Here is a 20,268-nt window from a genome sequence, read left to right on the forward strand (position 1 = left end):
GGAATGAAACATGAAGCCTTCCAAAAGCATGTTAAAAGTGGTGATATTGTTAGGATCATGGCATATTACGTCTGATTCATATTTGTAAAATGCTTAACCCTAATACGTTTGTTGTCTCTTATCTAGTAAGTTTAAGGTGGTTGGTTTGTGGTGAAACTGGCAACACATCATTACTTTACCTGATCTAAGAAGAAGGTCGCAATGGCTAACAATGATGGAATCGAGGTGGTTAGTGACGACCCTCAGGGTCAATCAGTTGAGCAAGAGTCGGAGGAAGTAAGAAGATTGAAACGACAACTGTCTGACGTGTATCAGGCTTGGGTCTCCGGTCAGCCTCCGCCTCAGGGTCCCTCAGAGGGAACTTACACCGTACCCCAGGATACTCAACCACTGCTCCCCACAACGAGTGATCACATTCTGCCTCCGGGGTATGTACCAAATTACAATTTCCCTGCCGCCCCTGGTACTTCTAATGTACGACCTCCTGCCGCACCGGTTAGGAACACCCTTCTCGTTATGTCTGGTGTGCCAGTGTATACAATCCCGCCACCAAATCCTATGACGGGACCAAACATTGAGCCATTATACCATGCTTATGATGGCCAGTGCTACTCTCCAAATATGGCTTTTAAGGTTTCGACTCCACACAATCAGACCCTACAGTATGAGTCACTTACAGAAAATGAAAAGGCTCTCAAGACAGGAGAGCCAGATTAGATGGTCAGGAAAATGAAAAGTCTTGAGCAGAACATAAAGAATATACAAGGACTAGGTGGTCACAAAAGTATCTCATTCAGTAATTTATGCTTGTTTCCTCACATCCATTTTCCACCAGGGTTCAAGACCCCAAAATTTGAGAAATATGATAGACACGGTGACCTTATCGCCCACTTGAAAAACTACTGCAACCAGCTGAGGGGCGCGAGAGGAAAAGAAGAGTTGTTGATGGCTTATTTTGGGGAGAGCCTTGTGGGGGTAGCCTCTGAATGGTTCATTGACCAAGATGTCTCTCACTGGCACATTTGGGACGACATGGCCCAAGCCTTCATCAAACAATTTCAGTACAACATTGACATTGCGTCAGATCGCAATTCCCTGTCCAATATGAAGAAAAGGCCGACTGAAAGCTTCAGGGAGTATGCCGTTAGGTGGAGAGAGCAAGAATATAGAGTTAAGCCACCCATATATGACAATGAGTTAATCACTGTCTTCCTTCAGGCTCAGGATCTTAATTATTTTCAAAATATGATATTCGCAATGGGCAGACCTTTTGCTGACGCAATCAAGATAGGAGAAATGATCGAGAATGGCCTCAATACTGGCCGAATTATAAGTCAAGTAGCTCTCAAAGCAGCCACCCAAGAAATCCAGAATAGGCCGGACAACCTTGTTAATCAAAAGAAGAAAAATTAGGAGGCCATGATGTCATCACGGGCAAAAAGATGCCAAAGGGGAACATCTCAACCCCCGGATCCATGATACTCAGTTGCTCCACAGTATGCAACATTCAATGCTCAGTCTTATGCCAAGCCATCCAATCGCCAACATATGCGAGCCCCGTCTTTAACATACTTTCGTCCTCGTCCAAAACAAGAGTGTGAAAGGGAACATAAGCAGAGGGGCAATTTCACGCCAATCGTAGAATCCTACATAAGTTTGTTTGAAAGGCTAAAACATTGTGGCATGATTGAGCCGCTTCAAGGGTATGTTCCTGATCCATATGCAAAAGGTTTTGACCCTGATGTACGGTGCATGTACCATTCTAATGTCCAGGGGCATAGCATTGAGGATTGTCGGACTTTGAAAAAGGAAATAGAAATGATGATTCAAGAAGGAATGATCGTGGTTCAAGATAATGGCATCCTAAACGTCATGACTAAGCACGCACTGTTCATATGATTTATAATGATAAAGAATATGGGTACGGTTTGGTGAAAAATGTCAAGAACCTGTCCGCTGAATGCAAGGCAATCAAAATTGTTGAAGGTCCTGTTTGATGCTGATGAGCAAATTCGTAGCTAAGATGTTTGAGCTTGATAATTGGAAAGACACTCCCCACCTTACCAGGAAGGAGTCTTGGTAACTTATTTTGTCATAATTTCTATCATCCGTATAATTTCGAGGTTGTGATCCAGATGTTGTTTGATTGTCCTATCATCAAACCTCTCTATCCTTTAATCAATAAAATGCAACTTTTTGCTTTGTCTCATTTTAATCCAATATGTATGGTTCTTTTGCATATATAGTTCTTTTCACGCCAATTTTAGTGACATGACATGCATGCGGAGTTTTCGGCTAGATTTTAGAAAGCCTGTCTAATCTTGAATTAAATCGAGAAAAAATACTCGAAGGATAAATAAGAAGTTGAAGAACTTTGATGATAAGCGTATGTCACATGGAACCAATATAGTCATATCCGTAGAGATTAAAGATGTTTATCTCAAACCGATCATGAATACCGGCTTAAGGATAATTGAAAGTTTTGAAGCCTAGTCGGAGTAATCGATGAAAGGCTCTTTGGCCACGACCTGCCATAATCTAATCATATCAGGGAAGATGACCCAAATCTCCAAAGAAGGTGCATTCCAGGGAATTTAAAATAGATTAGTTGGTACTGAAATGTATCATTTCACATCAAGGCAAAGACCAATAAAATGTGTCTCCAATTTGTGAAAGATCATTTGTTGCGAACAAGATATTGACTACGGAGCTGTACAACTGACAAAACCAAGAAGACATTCATGTCTATCAATGCCGAACCTGAGAAGAGATAGTATGTTTGACATTCTTGAGGCGGGAGGCCATTTTTCTGCTACCTAAATAGTATGTTTGACATTCTTGAGGCGGGAGGCCATTTTTCTGCTACCTAAATACTTATACCCTTCGTCACCCCTTTTGAGCCTGTTTTATTTTTTTTTGACCCCCCTCTTTTGGAATCAACTATAGAGTCAAAGATAAAAAACAAAATTTAAAAATATGCCACCAGAAAATAGGAGCTAGGTCAATTTGTTGTTTAAAAAAAAGAGAAGAGAAGAAAAGGAAAGGAGAAAAGAAAATTGAAAAAATGAAAAGAAAAAAAAAGACAACAAAGAAATCTTTCGTGTTAGTTTGAACTACGTTTGACTTGATTCCTTTAAAGGATACGTAGGCAGCTCTATACTAGGGTTCAGTCCAACCAAATCAAAAATAAAAATTTTCCAGTATCTGAAACTAGGGCGGGAGTTTTTTATTTCTTATTTTATTTTTATTTTTATTTTTTATTTATGTTTTTATGAAGAGTCGATTCCAAGAGTTGTAAGTATACAACCCCATCATCTTGAGTCTATTTTGAGCCTTCATACAACCCTTTCTTTTTAACCCTATCCAAAATCCATACAAATAAAGACCTCCCAATTAATCTCTAAGAATGCCAAGCGAAGCACGTAATAAGCAACAGTTGTCACACGACATAGAACAATGTTAAGTTGCTCACACAAGAAAGCAAAAAAAAGAAAAGAAAAACAAATTAAAAAAATGAGAGAGTCTTACTAGTGAAAACCCTCATGGGCACTGTAAGGTGATGGTAAGTAGAGATAAATAAATGACAGAGATCGGTAGGTGAAAACCTTCCGGGGCACTACCAATCGAAGGTGAGCTATGATTTTATGCAAATGATTGGCATAAAGAGGCCAACTTCAAAGACGAAAGGGAACAACAAGTAGAAAGGGTAGATTGGCTGGATAGATTTGGCCGCTGAATCCAAAATGCATGTCATAATCATTAAAGCTTGACTACCATATTGAAAAGAGCCCATTCTATGTTTCTCTCCTCGTAAAGTGTCATTTTTCAGTTAAATACTATTCTTTCTCATTTTCACATCGCGTCATTTTATTCATTTGCATTATTATTTTGAGTCAGTTTTTATAAAAACAAAAGAGAAATGATTTCAAAATCTGTTACCATCTTTCTAACTATACAAAACGAGTTCTATCCTAGCACATCAAAGAGGACATATCCAGAAGGCAACATGCACAATAAGTTGTTGAGATTAAACGAGATCTGAGGTTTCATGCAGACGAAAGTTCCAAAGAGAAAACTTTGCTGGTCTATTTGCTTAGAAGCCAACAAAGAAAGGGACACAAAATTGGTCACCGTTCCCCGTAAGTGCAAAACAAATAATGTAAGGCATACACGGTATTGACAAAGGCACAAATCCAACTCTGATTTCCTCTGATAAGCCGAACAAAGTGTTACGAAGAAATCGAAAAGGTGACTAAGTAAGACTTGCTTCATGGGCAAAGCTGATAGCACCACAGACACAAACTGATATCGGGTGCAAGATAATCAAGTTTGATTTTTAAAGGAAAAAACCTCCAAAGTGAAGACTTGCTTTATAGACAAGGTTCAACATCACCTTAGACATTCGGGTACGAAAATAGTCGAGGGCAACGATGGAAAACCAAGATTTCCAGAAAGCAATACAGAGTATCCGAGCAACTCGGTATCGCGCTGAAAGAATCAGTTCTTTTTCAGCAAGGTGGCCGCAAATTCAAACTACTCAGGGCATCAAGGCCACAAACCGACCACCACTGTTAAACTCACAAATCTTTCTTTGTTTGAAGCAGGAAACAAAGTAGCGTAGAAATGAAGTTCTCAAAGTACGAATGTACCAAATGTAAGTTCTTCAAAGACTCTACTTCTGCTTTCTAGGCATGCCCATAATTACTTCATCAACCACTGCATTTTCCAGCATAAGGTACATCAGTCCTTAGTTGAGGTCCCATTTTGATATAGGGCACACCACACCCTAGTCGCATGTTCAGTATAGGGTACACCAATTCCTAGATGTATTTTCCAACCTAAGGTACACTAATCCTTAGTGAGGTTCCACTTTAATACAAGGTATCCTATCCCTGGTTACTTTCTCTCTAAGTCTTTCAACCTCACTTATAGGAGACGCACTTCCTAGTTTGGACGCCAACCCTTGATTATATTCCCCCTTAGTGATACAGGGCGCCAACCCCTGGTTACTTTCTTTGTTAGTGATACAGGGCGCCAACCCCTGGTTACATTCATTCTCTGTGACACAGGGCACCAACCCCTGGTTACATTCCCTCCAAGTCTTTCAACCTCACTCGTAGGAGATGCACTTCCTAGTTTGGGAGCCAACCCTTGATTTTATTCCCCCTTAGTGATACAAGGCGCCAACCCCTGGTTACATTCTTTGTTAGTGATACAGGCGCCAACCCCTGGTTACATTCATTCTCAATGACACAGGGCGCCAACCCCTGGTTACATTCCCTCCAAGTCTTTCAACCTCACTCGTAGGAGACGCACTTCCTAGTTTGGGCGCCAATCCTTGATTATATTCCCCCTTAGTGATACAGGGCGCCAACCCCTGGTTACATTCTTCGTTAGTGATACGGGGCGCCAACACCTGGTTACATTCATTCTCAGTGATACAGGGCGCCAACCCCTAGTTACATTCCCTCCAAGTCTTTCAACCTCACTCGTAGGAGACGCACTTCCTAGTTTGGGCGCCAACCCTTGATTATATTCCCCCTTAGTGATACAGGGAGCCAACCCCTGGTTACATTCTTTGTTAGTGATACAGGGCGCCAACCCCTGGTTACATTCATTCTCAGTGACACAGGGCGCCAACCCCTGGTTACATTCCCTCCAAGTCTTTCAACCTCACTCTAGGAGACGCACTTCCTAGTTTGGGCGCCAACCCTTGATTATATTCCCCCTTAGTGATACAGGGCGCCAACCCCTGGTTACATTCTTTGTTAGTGATACAGGGCGCCAACCCCTGGTTACATTCATTCTCAGTGACACAGGGCGTCAACCCCTGGTTACATTCCCTCCAAGTCTTTCAACCTTATTCGTAGGAGACACACTTCCTAGTTTGGGCGCCAATCCTTGATTATATTCCCCCTTAGTGATACAGGGCGCCAACCCCTGGTTACATTCATTCTCATTGATACAGGGCGCCAACCCCTAGTTACATTCCCTCCAAGTCTTTCAACCTCACTCGTAGGAGACGCACTTCCTAGTTTGGGCGCCAACCCTTGATTATATTCCCCCTTAGTGATACAGGGGTCAACCCCTGGTTACATTCCCTCCAAGTCTTTCAACCTCACTCGTAGGAGACGCACTTCCTAGTTTGGGTGCCAAACCTTGATTATATTCCCCCTTTGTGATGCAGGGTACCAACCCCTGGTTACATTTTTTGTTAGTGATACAGGGCGCCAACCCCTGGTTACATTCATTCTCAGTGACATAGGGCGCCAACCCCTGGTTACATTCCCTCCATGTCTTTCAACCTCACTCGTAGGAGACGCACTTCCTAGCTTGAGTCATTCCAATAGGAGACACACTTCCTAATATGAACCATTAATCCTAGGAGACGCACTTCCTAGTCCGAGTCTTTCAACCTCACTCGTAGGAGACACACTTCCTAGCTTAAGTCAACCGTATTCATTTTAATAGGAGATGCACTCCCTAATATGAGTCACTATTCCAAGGAGATGCAATTCCTAGTTCGAGTCCTTCAATGTCACAGCCATTCCAATGATACCCATGGGACACGCACCTCCTAAGTCCAAGTTATATCAATTTTATACCTAAGATAAGAACATCCTTTTCGGAGCCTTTAGTTTCATTTTTGGATCTTTCAAATAAAATAAGCTGACCTGCAGTTTTACCCAATAACTCGCAAAATTTTCTCAGTGCCAAACTGGGGCAGAAAATTTTGTTCGTTTTGTTTGTCTTTGATGGCTTTGCAGGCCCTGCCGTAGAGCACATGTTGTGACGATTAAAGATTGCAGTTTCAGTTTTCTCATCATAATAAAGAAGTTTTTCGATCACAAGATAGTTGGAGTTAGCTTGGATAATGTGTCAGCAGCCCAGCTTCTCGAGTTTCATTTTCCCGAACTCTGATCCGGAAAGCAAGCAATGGAGAATGAGCCATGATCCTTTCCTCAAAGAGCATCAAGATCCAATCTAAGGTCAACACAAGCGAGCAGGTCAAGAATCAAGATTTGACTCCACAAGACACATAGATTAGGAATTTTGTAACTCTTAGTTTCCAGACATATGTAGTTCTTTCTCTTTTCCTTTTGATGCAAGCAGCAAGTAACAGTAACAGCAGCAACAACAGTCTTAAATCTAGTGTCTGGTAGTCCCAGCTACCAAATTTTTCCAGAACTACACTGACCTGATTCCTCTAAATAAGGATATGTAGGCTACCTCAGAAGCAGGGTTCGGTCACCATTTTAAAAAAATGCTTTCATTGGAGTAATATGTGAGCAAAAATTAGCCATGGCATTCACTTTTCTTTGCACGAAAACTCTTCATGTTCTCGAGCAAAGAGGGGCAGCTATGAATACCTAATTTTTGTACTATTTTAACACCTCCTAAAGTCATTAGTGTTTTGTTGCTTTAATTATATTTCCCAATTTTTGTGTCTTTGATTGCATATTTCCTATCATAAAAATACCAAAAAAATAGTTCTTTCTTTATTTGTGCATTTTAGAAATTAACTAACTATTCAATTGGTGAATTAATCTAGTTAATTGATCATTTGAATAAGTTACTTAATTAATTTATTTGTTTGTATAAATTTAGTTTAATAAGTAGGATTAAGAAAGAAATTGGGCCAAATTTGAAAGAGAAAGTGGCCAAAAGTGCAAGATAAGGGGCTGCCTTTGAAAGGGTCCGGAACGACGTAGTTTTGCCTCAAAACTACGTCGTTTCATTAAGTGACCAAAGATCAAATCTCACCCATTGATCACCCCTTGATCTAATGGTCCATATTTGATCTCTCAAGAGGTATATAAAGCCTCAAAAATCTGAAAACTTCCGTCATTTCTCCCATAACTCTTTCTCTCTTCTCTTTCTCTCTTCTCTCTCTTCTCTCCGCCGCCGCCGCCGGAAATCACCCACCGGCGGAGGACCACCTCCAAACACCTCCAAATTAACACCATATAATCTCCACAACCTCCTCTTCCCATACCTCCAAACCAATTCCTTCAAAAAACCCTCAAACTCCTTGAATTTTAGATCTAAGAAACTTTAGCCGGCACTTTTTGGTCCAAATTCTTGAAGCTCCGGCTAACACCACCCTACAACACATACATGAATGGATAGAGCTCCATGAGACCTATCTTTTCCTACCCATTTCACCCCCAAAATCCCCGTTGCCGCTGGCCCGCTCCTTGCCGCCGCCACGGCCCACCGCCTCACCACCGCCAAAATACCCCGAACCCCCATTTTAGCTATTTTTCGACTCAAAGACACTCGTTTCTTTTGGCGAGATGCTGAAACGCATTTCGTTCTAGCATCTCCTCGAAAGAAACATGCATTTCAGAGTCGGGTAGTCGCCTTTTAGCATCTCCGGCATCTTCTCGCGGCTCGAACGGCTTCAAGCATACTTGTTAGATATAATCGTCATCTCTTTAATTAATTTCTGATTTTTTTTAATTTAGTAGATTAGTTTCTGATTTTTTATTTATTTATTTTTCTATTTTGGTTATTTCTTGTTAATTAGAGTTTCAAGTTAGGTTTATTTAATTAGCTATCTCTATTTAGTTTAGTGGTTTGTTAGAGTCGTTATTGATTTAAACATGATCTTTAGTGTATTAGTTAAATCGTTCACTTAGTTAGTCGATTATTTAGTTGTTGTTAGTCGTTGTCCGATTGTTAACGATGCTCGTTCTGTTTTGAGCATTAGTTTGTGAATTTAGTTGTTTGTTTAGTAATTAGTTTGCACAAATCGAATTCATTCCCATCAAGTTGGTTTTAATACTTAGTTCAATTACGTTTTTAGTCTCGTCTATGCTTTGTCAGTTCATAGTTGTCCAAGTTTGATTTGTGTTGAGCAAGTAGTTTGTTGTTGATGGTTAAAATCTGAAGTTTAGTTTATTTTATCACAAAATAGGGTAATAGTAGCTTACTTTTACTTGAAAGGATATTTTTTTCTCCTTGCTTCTGACACTGCAGATTTTCAGGCTGTCCTTTCACCTTTGGGACAGACCTTGAACAGTGTTTAGCATACAAAGTCAGTCTTTTGTATAGATTTTTGGTGAACAAAAATCTGTCCAGAAATCTAAATTTATTTGCCTATTGAAAGGATTGCTTTTCACCTATATAAGGGACTCTCTTACACTTAGAATGCAGAGATCCTTACTCACTGAAAAGGGGGATACTCTATTACACACTCTATCTTATACTGAGACACATCTTGGAGAGTTGCTGAAAGACATATATCTTTGAGAAAAATCAGCAGCTTAATACATATAACAAACTGAAATTTTAGAATTTTGTGAGAATTATTTGAGTGCAAAAACCTCGAAAAAAATACAAAGATCCCTTAGGCAATTTGTGAAGTTGATAGCTACCAGTTTCAAGCATCTTTGTTGAGTTTTCTGGGTTGTCTTAACACTTGAGTTGCTGTTGTTTCTACTGTATTTGCTGCTGAGTTTTTTTTGTTGCTGCACTGCTGTATTTTATTATTCCACAAACCAGGTAACTTTTAAATTCTTATATTGCAGATTCTTGATGATAATAAGAAGGATTTGATCCCGGTTTGGTTGATGGAACATATTAGATCTGATTTTATTTCAAGATGAATGTTATATTAGTGTTATCATTATGTAAATCTGTTAAAAATTAGTTAAATTATCGTTTTCTTCTTTATATATGTGATTGAAATTGCATTCTCTTAAGATTACTTAGTTTAAGGAAAAGATAAAGACCCCACTTTTAACCATGTTTGTTTAGTTTGGGCTCTCTTCCGTGAGTTACTTTCATGGTTCATGTATAATTATCTAAGAAAGACTTCTAGCTTCAAATGTTTTGATGCTTTGAATTATAGTCAACATAATGTTATACTTAATATAGTTCTTCTCTAAGAAAGACTTCTAGCTTCAAATGTTTTGATGCTTTGAATTATAATCAACATAATGTTATACTTAATATAGTTCTTCTCTTTAGCATTGAAGTATTACCGTTTTTTTTAGTTTTTATATTTAGTCGTGGTTTTTATGTTGTTAATGAGTGTAGTTTGATTAGTGCCATGATTGGTGTAGATGAGTAGAAATATTATGTTAGTCCTTAAGAAATAGTTGGTTAAGAAGATAAAAGATAATAATTAGCATGTAAGTTTTTTTTTATGAAAAAATTAATTTTTAGTTTGGACAACAATGTAAGAAGCAATTTGGGCTTAGAAGAATATTTGTTATTTTGTGTTGTCTTGGTCATCGAGGCTCTTAAGCGACATGGGCCAAATAAGCTAAAATTTGTAGGCCCAATGACAATAGAAAGCAAGATGGGCATTTTTTTTAAAACCAATAAATTATCTTTTGTTAAATAAAATAAGTGGCCCAATACCATGAAAGCTTAAAATAAGCTTACCCGGGTTTAATGTCTTGCATTAGTGAAAATTATTTTTAATAATAATATTTTTTTTAGTCGAACAAGTAATAAATAAATAAAAAACGATTTTTAATTAATTTAAGCGATAGGCAATTTTAGGCACGTTTGAGATGTAGACCATGTGTTCATACACGGTCCTTGGTCGATTTTGTTTTTAATAAAGTAGTCATGTGTGCATTCCCGCTCCTTGACTTTTCAATATTAATTGTATTTAAGCCATGTGTACCGACACGTTCTTTGTTTTAATACATATAATCAAATAAGGATTTTGTGTGCTTGCACGCTCCTAGGCCAAAATTATTAATTATTAAGCAGCACTAGACAATAGTAACTTAAGGCAAATAATACACACTTTATCCAAAAATAATTCAAGCTAAATTTTAGTCAATAAAAGCGACCGTGCTAGAACCACGGGATTTGGGGAATGCCTTACACCTTCTCCCCGGTTAACAGAATTCCTTACCCGGACTTTGTTTTCGCATGCCAATAATAATAGAGTCAAATCTTCCTTTGATTAGGGATTCAAATAAAAGGTGACTTGGAACACCAACAAAATCAATTCCAAGTGGCGACTCTGTAAATAAAATAATCCCTACTCAATTTTGTCACTTTAATTGGAAAAACCCTTTAATCCACACATTATTATTTTGCGGGTAGAAAAAGGGGTGTGACATAAACCATGCATCTTTAAATCTGATAACATAACAAAATAAGTTTAAGAGTAAAACCTCATAAATACTGATAAAATATTACCGCAACTCAATACAATATTTCTCAAAATTCGGGTATCACTGAGTATATGACCATCTAAATGACAACATAGTTTGACTGCTAAAAACACTATATAGAAAGATAGAACATTATAAGTAGATGATAAGAAGGAGAGTCAAGGTTTGCGGATGCCAAGGCAACTACCTCGATAGTCTCCAACATATAAACTCCAAAAGCTAGCAGCCACCGTACCCGAAAGTACCTGAATCTGCATACAAAGTGCAGAGTGTAGTATGAGTAGAACTGACTCAATGTACTCAATAAGTAATAAGACTAACCTTAGGCTGAAAGCAGTGACGAGCTCAACAGGTACAATCCAAATACAGAGTTAACCAAATCCGAAACACTAATTTTTCTCAATATTTTCAACCAAAAATACTAATTAAATGATAAAAACAATGATAGATTCATGTAATTTAACTAAATCCGAGTTAGAATCACTTACCCTAATCACTTCCTTGAAAATTCCTCCAAGAATCGCCTCAATCCGAGCTCCCAAAATCAAAATATAAAATATAATTCTAACCCTCATTTTTTATATTTAAAAGTCTGCCCAGATGCTCTTCTTTGCGATCACGAGAAATGTTTCGTGATCCAGCGATCGCGAAGCACAAATTCATGGCTGCCAAAAATAACTCTTCGCGAACGAGAATTACCTCACGTGAACGCGACTCACGGGCTCAGCACACTACGCGATCGCGAAGAACAAATCGCGTGAACCCTAACTTCTTCCTTTCCTCTTTGCGAACGCGACTTAACCCATTATTCGCGATTCACTGACTCCCCAAGCTTCGCGATCGTAGACTCTCTCTCTCGCGAATGCATAGAACAAAATCCATAGTTTCCTACAACACTCTTCGCTATCGCGATTCTCCTCTCGCGATCGCATATAAGGAAACCAAAACCAGAAAAAATCAGTAGTCTTTAAGTTCCGAAATGCACCGAACATGATCCGAATCCCACCCGAGGCCCCCGGACTTCAACCAAATATACCAACAAGTCCTAAAATATCATATGAACTCGCTTGAAGCATCAATCACATTATACAACACTAAAATCACGAATCACGCATCAATTCAAGCCTAATGAACTTGTGAACTTCTAACTTTCAAAACTAATGTCGAAACATACCAAACCAACTCTGATTGACCTCAAATCTTGTACACAAGTCATAAAATGACACAACAGACCTATTCCAACTTTCGAAACTAAAATCCGAGCCTGGTAACTATAAAGTGAACTCTCGGTCAAACTTCTCAACTCTCCAAACTTCTATTTTTCCAACTTTCGTTATTTCAAGCCAAAATCACCTACGGGCCTCCAAATCAATTTTCGAACACACCTCTAAATCCAAAATCATCCTACGGAGCTATCGGAACCATCAAAACTCCATTGCGGAGTCATTTACACATAAGTCAATATCCGGTCAACTCTTTCAACTTAAGTTTTCAACCTTGGGACTAAGTTTCCCAATGCATTCCGAAATATTCCCGGAACCAAACCAACCACTCTAGCAAGTCACATAACAACAATTGAGCACAAATTAAGTAGTAAATGAAAAAATTAGGCTACAAAACTCAAAACGACCGGCTGAGCCGTACATATTTTAACACAAAAACACAAACGAGAATTATTAGTTTCAATGATTTAATCAAGTACATTGTTTGATAGGATAAAATGAAAGTATGATAAGATGAGAGGAACTGTTGAACACACAATATTCTTTTGAGCACATGCTAGTAGGACCCCTATGACTATATTACTTTCCAATCAATTTAGTGATTTAGATTTTCCAAATAAAATAATCACTGTCCACACTCTGTTTAGTTTTTTCAATTCTGAGACGCAATACTTAGACATAAGTAAAATTGGAATTGTAACAATGCTAAACATGTGAACGATATATCTATTTTACGAATGAGAGATAACGGACCTCTCACATTAAATATTATCGTAATAAGTACGTAAAATTATATAAATACACACATGCCTACATACTAGCTATACAAATATATATAGTAATATGCATATATTGGTATTAGTTTTACGTGTATGAGCATGCATGTGTTTGTGCTAATTACTTCAGGGGCGACTCAACCCCAAGGCAGCTAAACCCAAGGCTTTTAGGTTCCAAAAAATATAGAGCCCCAAATATCACTCAAATTACATATATAATAAGTATGTTAAATAATTACACCTATAATGTTTTAGAATGGTAAGTAAATCCATTGATCTATCATTTGCTATGTCAATAATCATTATGGCATAGTTTCAAATATTGAATTGCATGCACTTAAATGATTTCCTCAATTTCTTCCTCTTATTCTCTTGAACTTGGATTAGTTTTCAATTTACAATGACTTTTGTATTTACTTTAAGCTAATTAGTTTCATAATGATATTTGGGCTTAATTTTGTAACAAAAGTACTATGAAAAACTGTACACGTACTCTAGCTAATTGATATACTCAATGAAATAAAAAGATTTAATTTTTCTTTCACATGCCTATATAATATTATTCATAGAAAAATAAAGGAATTTCTCCCACCGAAAAGATATTTTTCGAAAGTGAAATTAATAAAAGTTTACCTACGATCAATAATATCTCAAGAATAATTAAATAAATTGGCTATATTATCAATTAGAAAGAAAATGTTAGAAGAGGTTGACTGTAAATTATATGTTTACCCGAAAAATCGGATATAGTTAAATTTATAAGCAGTTCTAATGATATGTGATATAGCTTGACATAAATCTTACATAGAAGTGGAAATGTTTAGATTCTTGGCTATAAAACGGGAGATAAATTATTGAACAAGAAGAGTGAGTATGCTGAGTAAAACAAGTTCAAGAGATTTATTCTTCAATAAGAGAAGTAGTCTTTTCTTACAATGTGTGGATCTGCCTTATGCTTACAAGGGTTCCTCCTTTATAGTAGAGGGTCTTACTTTATCTATAATAAAAAATATATAGTGGAGAACCCATGATGAATTTTCTTTTTCTCGATTCCCGCCAAGATTCTCTCCCCTAGTGCGGTTGCAACGGCTCTTGTCTGCGAGCTCGATACTGGCTCGAGCTCTGTATTAGGTCGAGTCCTCGGCCTTGGTTCGAGTTCGACATTCAGGGTAAGTGTTAGTTGGTCTGTGCATCCCCGACAACCTTCACGTTGCCTTGCGGTTCGATTTGGTCATAGGCCCGATAATGATACCGAACCGATTCATCGATCGGTCTTGGAGCTCGAAGCTTGTTTGTACTATCTTCAGAACCCATCTCAAAGTCTCACTTCGATCGATTAACTTTCGGACTCGATCAAAGGTACGAAGGCCGAAATCTATCTCGACCGTATAAATTATATTTAACATCTTTGCCTCTAAAGGTCTAATAACAATTCAGCTTTTGGTCCCGTACTCGTTTGAGCTACTGATTACCTAACACAGCCTTCGATAGATATTTTCCGAGGTAGATTTTGTCTAACTAGTCTTTTGCTTTGTACTAACGGAAACTTTAGCACAAAGATAAAAATTGCATTTTTGATTAGGAAATCACGACTTATAATCACGATTGTTTTCCAAAATATCTCATGTGGAGGGCTCTCATCAGGTAAGATTGTACATATATATTATGAATACAACCAACATATGGGACAATTTCAGTACACCACCGTACGTACAAAGAACAATAATCTGTTTTAGATCGCCATTTGTTAGTTTGTTAGGGCTAGCTACGGGTGTTCATGGACCGCATTGGTTCGGGTTTTATCAAAATCAAACCAAACTAACTATATTAGTTTGGATTGGATCTGTTTTATCGGGTTTTTGATTTTTTTTGTTATATGAATATTACTTCAATTTTACTTTATTAAAGTTATAGATAAAGTTTTTATAAGTGAATATATGTTTACTAAAAATTAAAAAAATTGACAACATATGATCTATTAAAATATTATTATGGGAGAATATTTTTAGTAACACATAATAGTTATTCTCTTAGTTGTTTAACAATGATTTTTTTGTTGATGTACGCTTTCAAGGTTAACCGAAATTTAATAACTAAACATAAAAGATAAATATGATACCTAAATAGTGATATATTGTATTGACTTTTAAATTATTGAAATGCCACAATAAATTAAAAAATAAAATCTTGACATATGAATATGGAAGAACAAAGAGATAATTGACACATTTCAATAACACATGATAAGGAAGTGATACAATCCATGATTTAAAGTAAATAAAAATAAATCCACTTCATAGTTCTATTAAATATTACATCATACGAGAAAATCCCAAATATTTCTAAACACTTTTTAAAGAAATTTTTATATAAAGTCTTAAAAGTATATATAAAAATTATATATTTATATGACGGTTTGGTTCAAATTGTTTTACTCATCAATACCAAACCAAATCAACCCTAATTAAATTTTTTAATCGGTTTGGTGCGATTTACGGTTCGATTTGAACGCCCATAGTACCATTGAATATGGGGGGACAACAATGTTGCTTTTACCATCCACTGATTATCACTAGTCATGAATCAACAACCTCAAATTTTAGATATTAAAAGACAATATCATATGTTTAAACCCTTTTTCCAGTTTGAAGATGGAGATGAACAAACTTTAAAAAAAGATATATATCTGAACTTTAAGAAATATCTCCAGGGATATTAGACAAAATGCAATGGTCCATAACTTTTTGTATAGATGATACTGTACAACACTGTTATTAGTCTCTTCTAGTTTAGTGTATGTCTTTCTTTTTAGAGGCAGATCCAGCAATAACAAAGTACCCTGTAAAATCCAACAAGTATGGTCTAAGGAGGATAGTGGGTATGTAGACCTTACCCCTACATTGTGCCGGTAGAAAGATTGTTTCCAATAAACCCTCGGCTTAGAAAAGTATAAGCACAACAGTTAAGAACAGGAAATGCAGTAATAAAGAAGAAAAAAGGAGCAGTAACAAACACAGGTTAAGAATAAAACTAAGGCAGAAGCAACATCAGGTAACTATTGATCTAAGAAACAGAAAAAACGAGAATTGTAGAAGCAGATCCAAGGTTTAAAATTTATGAATTTAAAATTTTGAATCTTTTAAATTATTGTTAACTAAATTAATAATTTATATATATTAAATAATTTTTTTAAGACAAATATAAAATTTGGACCAATCACCTTGTTGGCTGCCTGCACTCTGCAGATGTATGTGCTCTTCAATTTTCACAAAAATACAGTAACAGACCAGCCTAATATCTCCAATTTGCCCAATTTAATCTAGGGGGCGAATTTGCTTCCCTACTATTTAAAATAGAATAATTTTGAATCTTATCCGTTGTTTAGAAAAAATCTTATTCTTATCCTTGATTCTAACGGAGCTCTAATATAGTATTGAAAAGTTAAGGTGCAAATATAAACCTTTTCTTTTTCCTCAAAGAATTTGCACTTGTGGAACTCATACATTTCATGCTAGAACTGCATTAATGATAAGGGACGAATAAGAGATAATTTGCTAACGATGATACAACAACAACAATCTAGTGGAATTTAACAAGTGGGGTATGGGGAGGGTAGTGTGTACGCATACCTTACCCCTACCTATGAAGGTAGATAGACTGTTTTCGAAAAATCCTCGGCTCAAGAACGTATAGCAATAGAGAAACAATAGAAACAACAATGTAATAAGACAATGTAAGCAAATAATACAACGAATAATGACAAAGATCCAAGAAAATGAAACAACAAGAATAGTACCAATCTCACTGCTCATACTGACATACCGTATATAAACAAGGGAATAGGAATAGGAAGGTACCCGACTAGTACAACTACTACTAGTAAGACAAGGCAAACTCTAGACTGTCTATTAACCCACCACCCTAATTTTCGATTTCCACACCTTTCTATCGAGGGTCATGTCCTCGGTAAGCTGGAGAAGAGTCATGTCCTGCCTAATCACCTCACCCAAATTCTTCTTAGGCCTCCCTCTACCCCTCATCTGACTCGCCACTGGCAACCTCTTGCACCTCCTAACCGGGGCATCAACGTCTCTCCTCTTCACATGAGCAAATCATCTCAGCCTCGATTCCCTCAACTTCTCTTCCACAGGGGCCACACCCACTTTGTCCCTAATATATTCATTCATAATCTTATATTTTCTGGTATGTCCACACATCCAGCTCAACATCCTCATTTCTGCTACTTTCATCTTTTGGGCATGGGATTTCTTGACTGGCCAACACACGACTCCATACAACATGGCCGGTCTAACTGCTGCTTTGTAGAACTTGCCTTTAAGTTTAGGTGGTATGTTCCTGTCACATAAAACACCATAAGTAAGCCTCCATTTCAACCACCCCGCTCCTATACGGAGTGTGACATCCTCGTCAATCTCTCCGTTACTCTGTATAATCGACCCAAGATATTTAAAACTATTTCTCTTGGGGATGACTTGGGTATCAAGCTTCACGTCCACTTCTGGTTCATGCGTCCCAATACTGAACTTACACTCCATATATTCTATTTTTGTCCTGCTCAACTTGAAACCTTTAAATTCCAGGGTCTGTCGCCACACCTCCAGCTTAATATTAACCCCGCTACGCGTCTCATCAATAAGAACTATATTATCTGCAAATAATATATACCATGGCACTTTCCCCTGTATATTATGCGTCAGCACGTCTATCTCTAGGGCAAATAAAAATGGGCTAAGACCATCATCACTGGAAAATAATCGAAATCCCCTCCCACGGTCCTCATCCGAGTTTTAGCTCCATCGTACATGTCTCTAATCACCCTAATAAATGCTACCGAAATGCTGCTAACCTCCAAACATCTCCATAGAACCTCCCTAGGGGCTTTGTCGTAGGCTTTTTCTAAGTCAATGAATACTATATGTAAGTCTTTCCTCCTCTCCCTATACTACTCCATCAACCTCCTCACAAGAAGGATGGCTTCTGTAGTCAACCGTCCCGGCATGAATCCGAACTGATTTTCTGAAATAGATACACTCCTTCTCACCCTCCCTTCCACTACCCTTTTCCCAAATTTTCATGGTGTGACTCAACAGCTTGATACCCCTATAGTTGGTGCAATTCTGTACACCCCCCTTATTCTTGTACAATGGGACCATCACACTCTTCTTTCATTCTTCTGGTATCCGCTTCGTCCTAAAAGTGACATTAAACAACCTAGAAAGCCACTCCAAGCTTGCCCGCCCTGCGTCCTTCCAAAATTTCACCGGAATCTCGTCTGGTTCGGTAGCCCTACCCCTACTCATATTTCGCATAGCCTCCTCTACTTCCCCAATCTTAATACGCCTACAAAATCTGAAATCACGCTGGCTCTCTGAGTTCTCCAACTCCCCGAGCACAATGCTCATATCCCCATCCTCGTTCAGGAGTCTATGAAAGTATGTCTGCCACCTGCGCCTAATACCCACCTCTTCCACCAACACCTTGCCTTCCTCGTCTTTGATGCACCTCACTTGGTCCAGGTCCCGAGCCTTCTTCTCCCGTGCCTTGGCTAACCTGAATAATTTCTTGCCACCGCCTATGCCCTCAAGTTCCTCATAAAAGCGCTCAAAGGCTACAGTTTTAGCTGTCGTGACCGCTAACTTCGCCTCTTTCTTTGCCTTCTTATAGTGCTTCATGTGCGTCCTCTTCTCCTCCTCGTCGGCGCTCTCCATTAGTTTCATAAATATCGCTTTCTTGGCTTTTACTTTTCCTTGGACCTCTTCATTCCACCACCAGTTCCCTTTGTGACCATTAGAGTGGCCCTTCGTGACCCCTAACGCAGCTTCCCTAATATAGCCCGTTGTCGTGGTTCACATACTACTCGCATCCCCACTACTCCTCCAAGCCCCCATAGCTAATAACGTCTCCCCCAACTCTTGAGCTTTGTCCTTAGTCAAGGCTCGCCACTTGATCTTGAGTTGGCCATTCACTGATCTCTTCTTCCTTACTTTCTTAATCCCCAAGTCCATAACCAAGAGATTGCTAACGACAATAGTATGTGCGAATCAAAAATTAACATAGAAGAAACTAAGCTATTTCGAATAGTGAATAGACAAATTTGGACATATCCCCTTAGTCTACCTCTACCCTATCTCAATTTGTGATGGACATTATTCTGTTTTAACACAAAAAAATAGTCCAAAGTTAAACTAAAATCTCCATTTTGAAAGTGAAACTTTCATGGAGTTATATTGTGACCTGTGCGAATCCTTGGATTATTGATTTATTTCATTTTTAGTCCTCTCAAATGATTTGACTAAAAATATTAGACCTTCAATTAAATTAAGTTTGTGATTTTGATTCAACCATTAACTAAAACTAATTGTTTGGCCTTGAATTAAATTAAACAGACGTTGCATATGATAGAGGGGAAATGATAATTATTTAAAGTTGAAGGACCAGATTGATTATTTTTAGCAAAGCTAGAGGAAAAATTATTTTCATATTGTGTATTGTGTATATCATCAAGTTAAGACAACTGAATAAATTCAACTTATACTATATGTCATGTTTTTGGGTGATTTGCAGTTAAGTTTCTGTTTAAGAATTTGTGCAAAGATAGCGTCGGCGATACATATTGAGAAGAATAAGAAATTACGGTTTCACAAGTTATGCCGGCCGGAGCATAATTTTGATATAATCTTCATCCCACCTATATGATTAAATTGTTCACAAATCTTGCAGTAATGACAAATCTGATCTTGTTCACAAGTTAAGCCAGCGATATAACTTTGGAAAGTTTATCGTTCAATCTATCTTGTTAATTTGTTTACAAGTCTGTCAGATTGGCAAATCTTACCTTGTTCACAAGTTATGCCGAGCATGCATAATTTTGGTATAATCTATCTATTTATCTATCTATCTATCTATCTGTCACGATCCCAACTTCCCTCTGTAGGATGTCGTAACGACACTTAGTCTTTAATACTATATAAGCCTAACACTTACTAAATAAATAGAAGAATTCAACCATCTGAAAAATACGAGATAAAAATCTTATACAAATTATAATTCCCCAAAACCGGTAGTATAAGTCATAAGCTCTACTGAGTTTGCTAGAAAATACCT

General features: G+C 37.7%; 1 protein-coding gene across 1 annotated transcript; it reads right to left on the reverse strand.

Annotated features, from left to right (window-relative positions):
* Positions 1-18,329: 18,329 nt before the first annotated feature.
* On the reverse strand, positions 18,330-18,872 carry LOC142169062 (uncharacterized). Its single transcript, XM_075230262.1, has one exon. It carries the CDS (start codon positions 18,870-18,872, stop codon positions 18,330-18,332), a length of 543 nt encoding a protein of 180 aa, XP_075086363.1.
* Between the last annotated feature and the right edge of the window lie 1,396 nt (positions 18,873-20,268).

The sequence above is a fragment of the Nicotiana tabacum genome, chromosome 14 (assembly GCF_000715075.1).
Source record: "Nicotiana tabacum cultivar K326 chromosome 14, ASM71507v2, whole genome shotgun sequence".
In the NCBI taxonomy this organism is placed as follows: Eukaryota; Viridiplantae; Streptophyta; class Magnoliopsida; order Solanales; family Solanaceae; genus Nicotiana; species Nicotiana tabacum.

What these genes read in the sequence shown, in the direction of transcription:
- LOC142169062 (XM_075230262.1), bottom strand. Translation starts at nt 18,872, where the DNA reads ATGGAGAGCGCCGACGAGGAGGAGAAGAGGACGCACATGAAGCACTAT.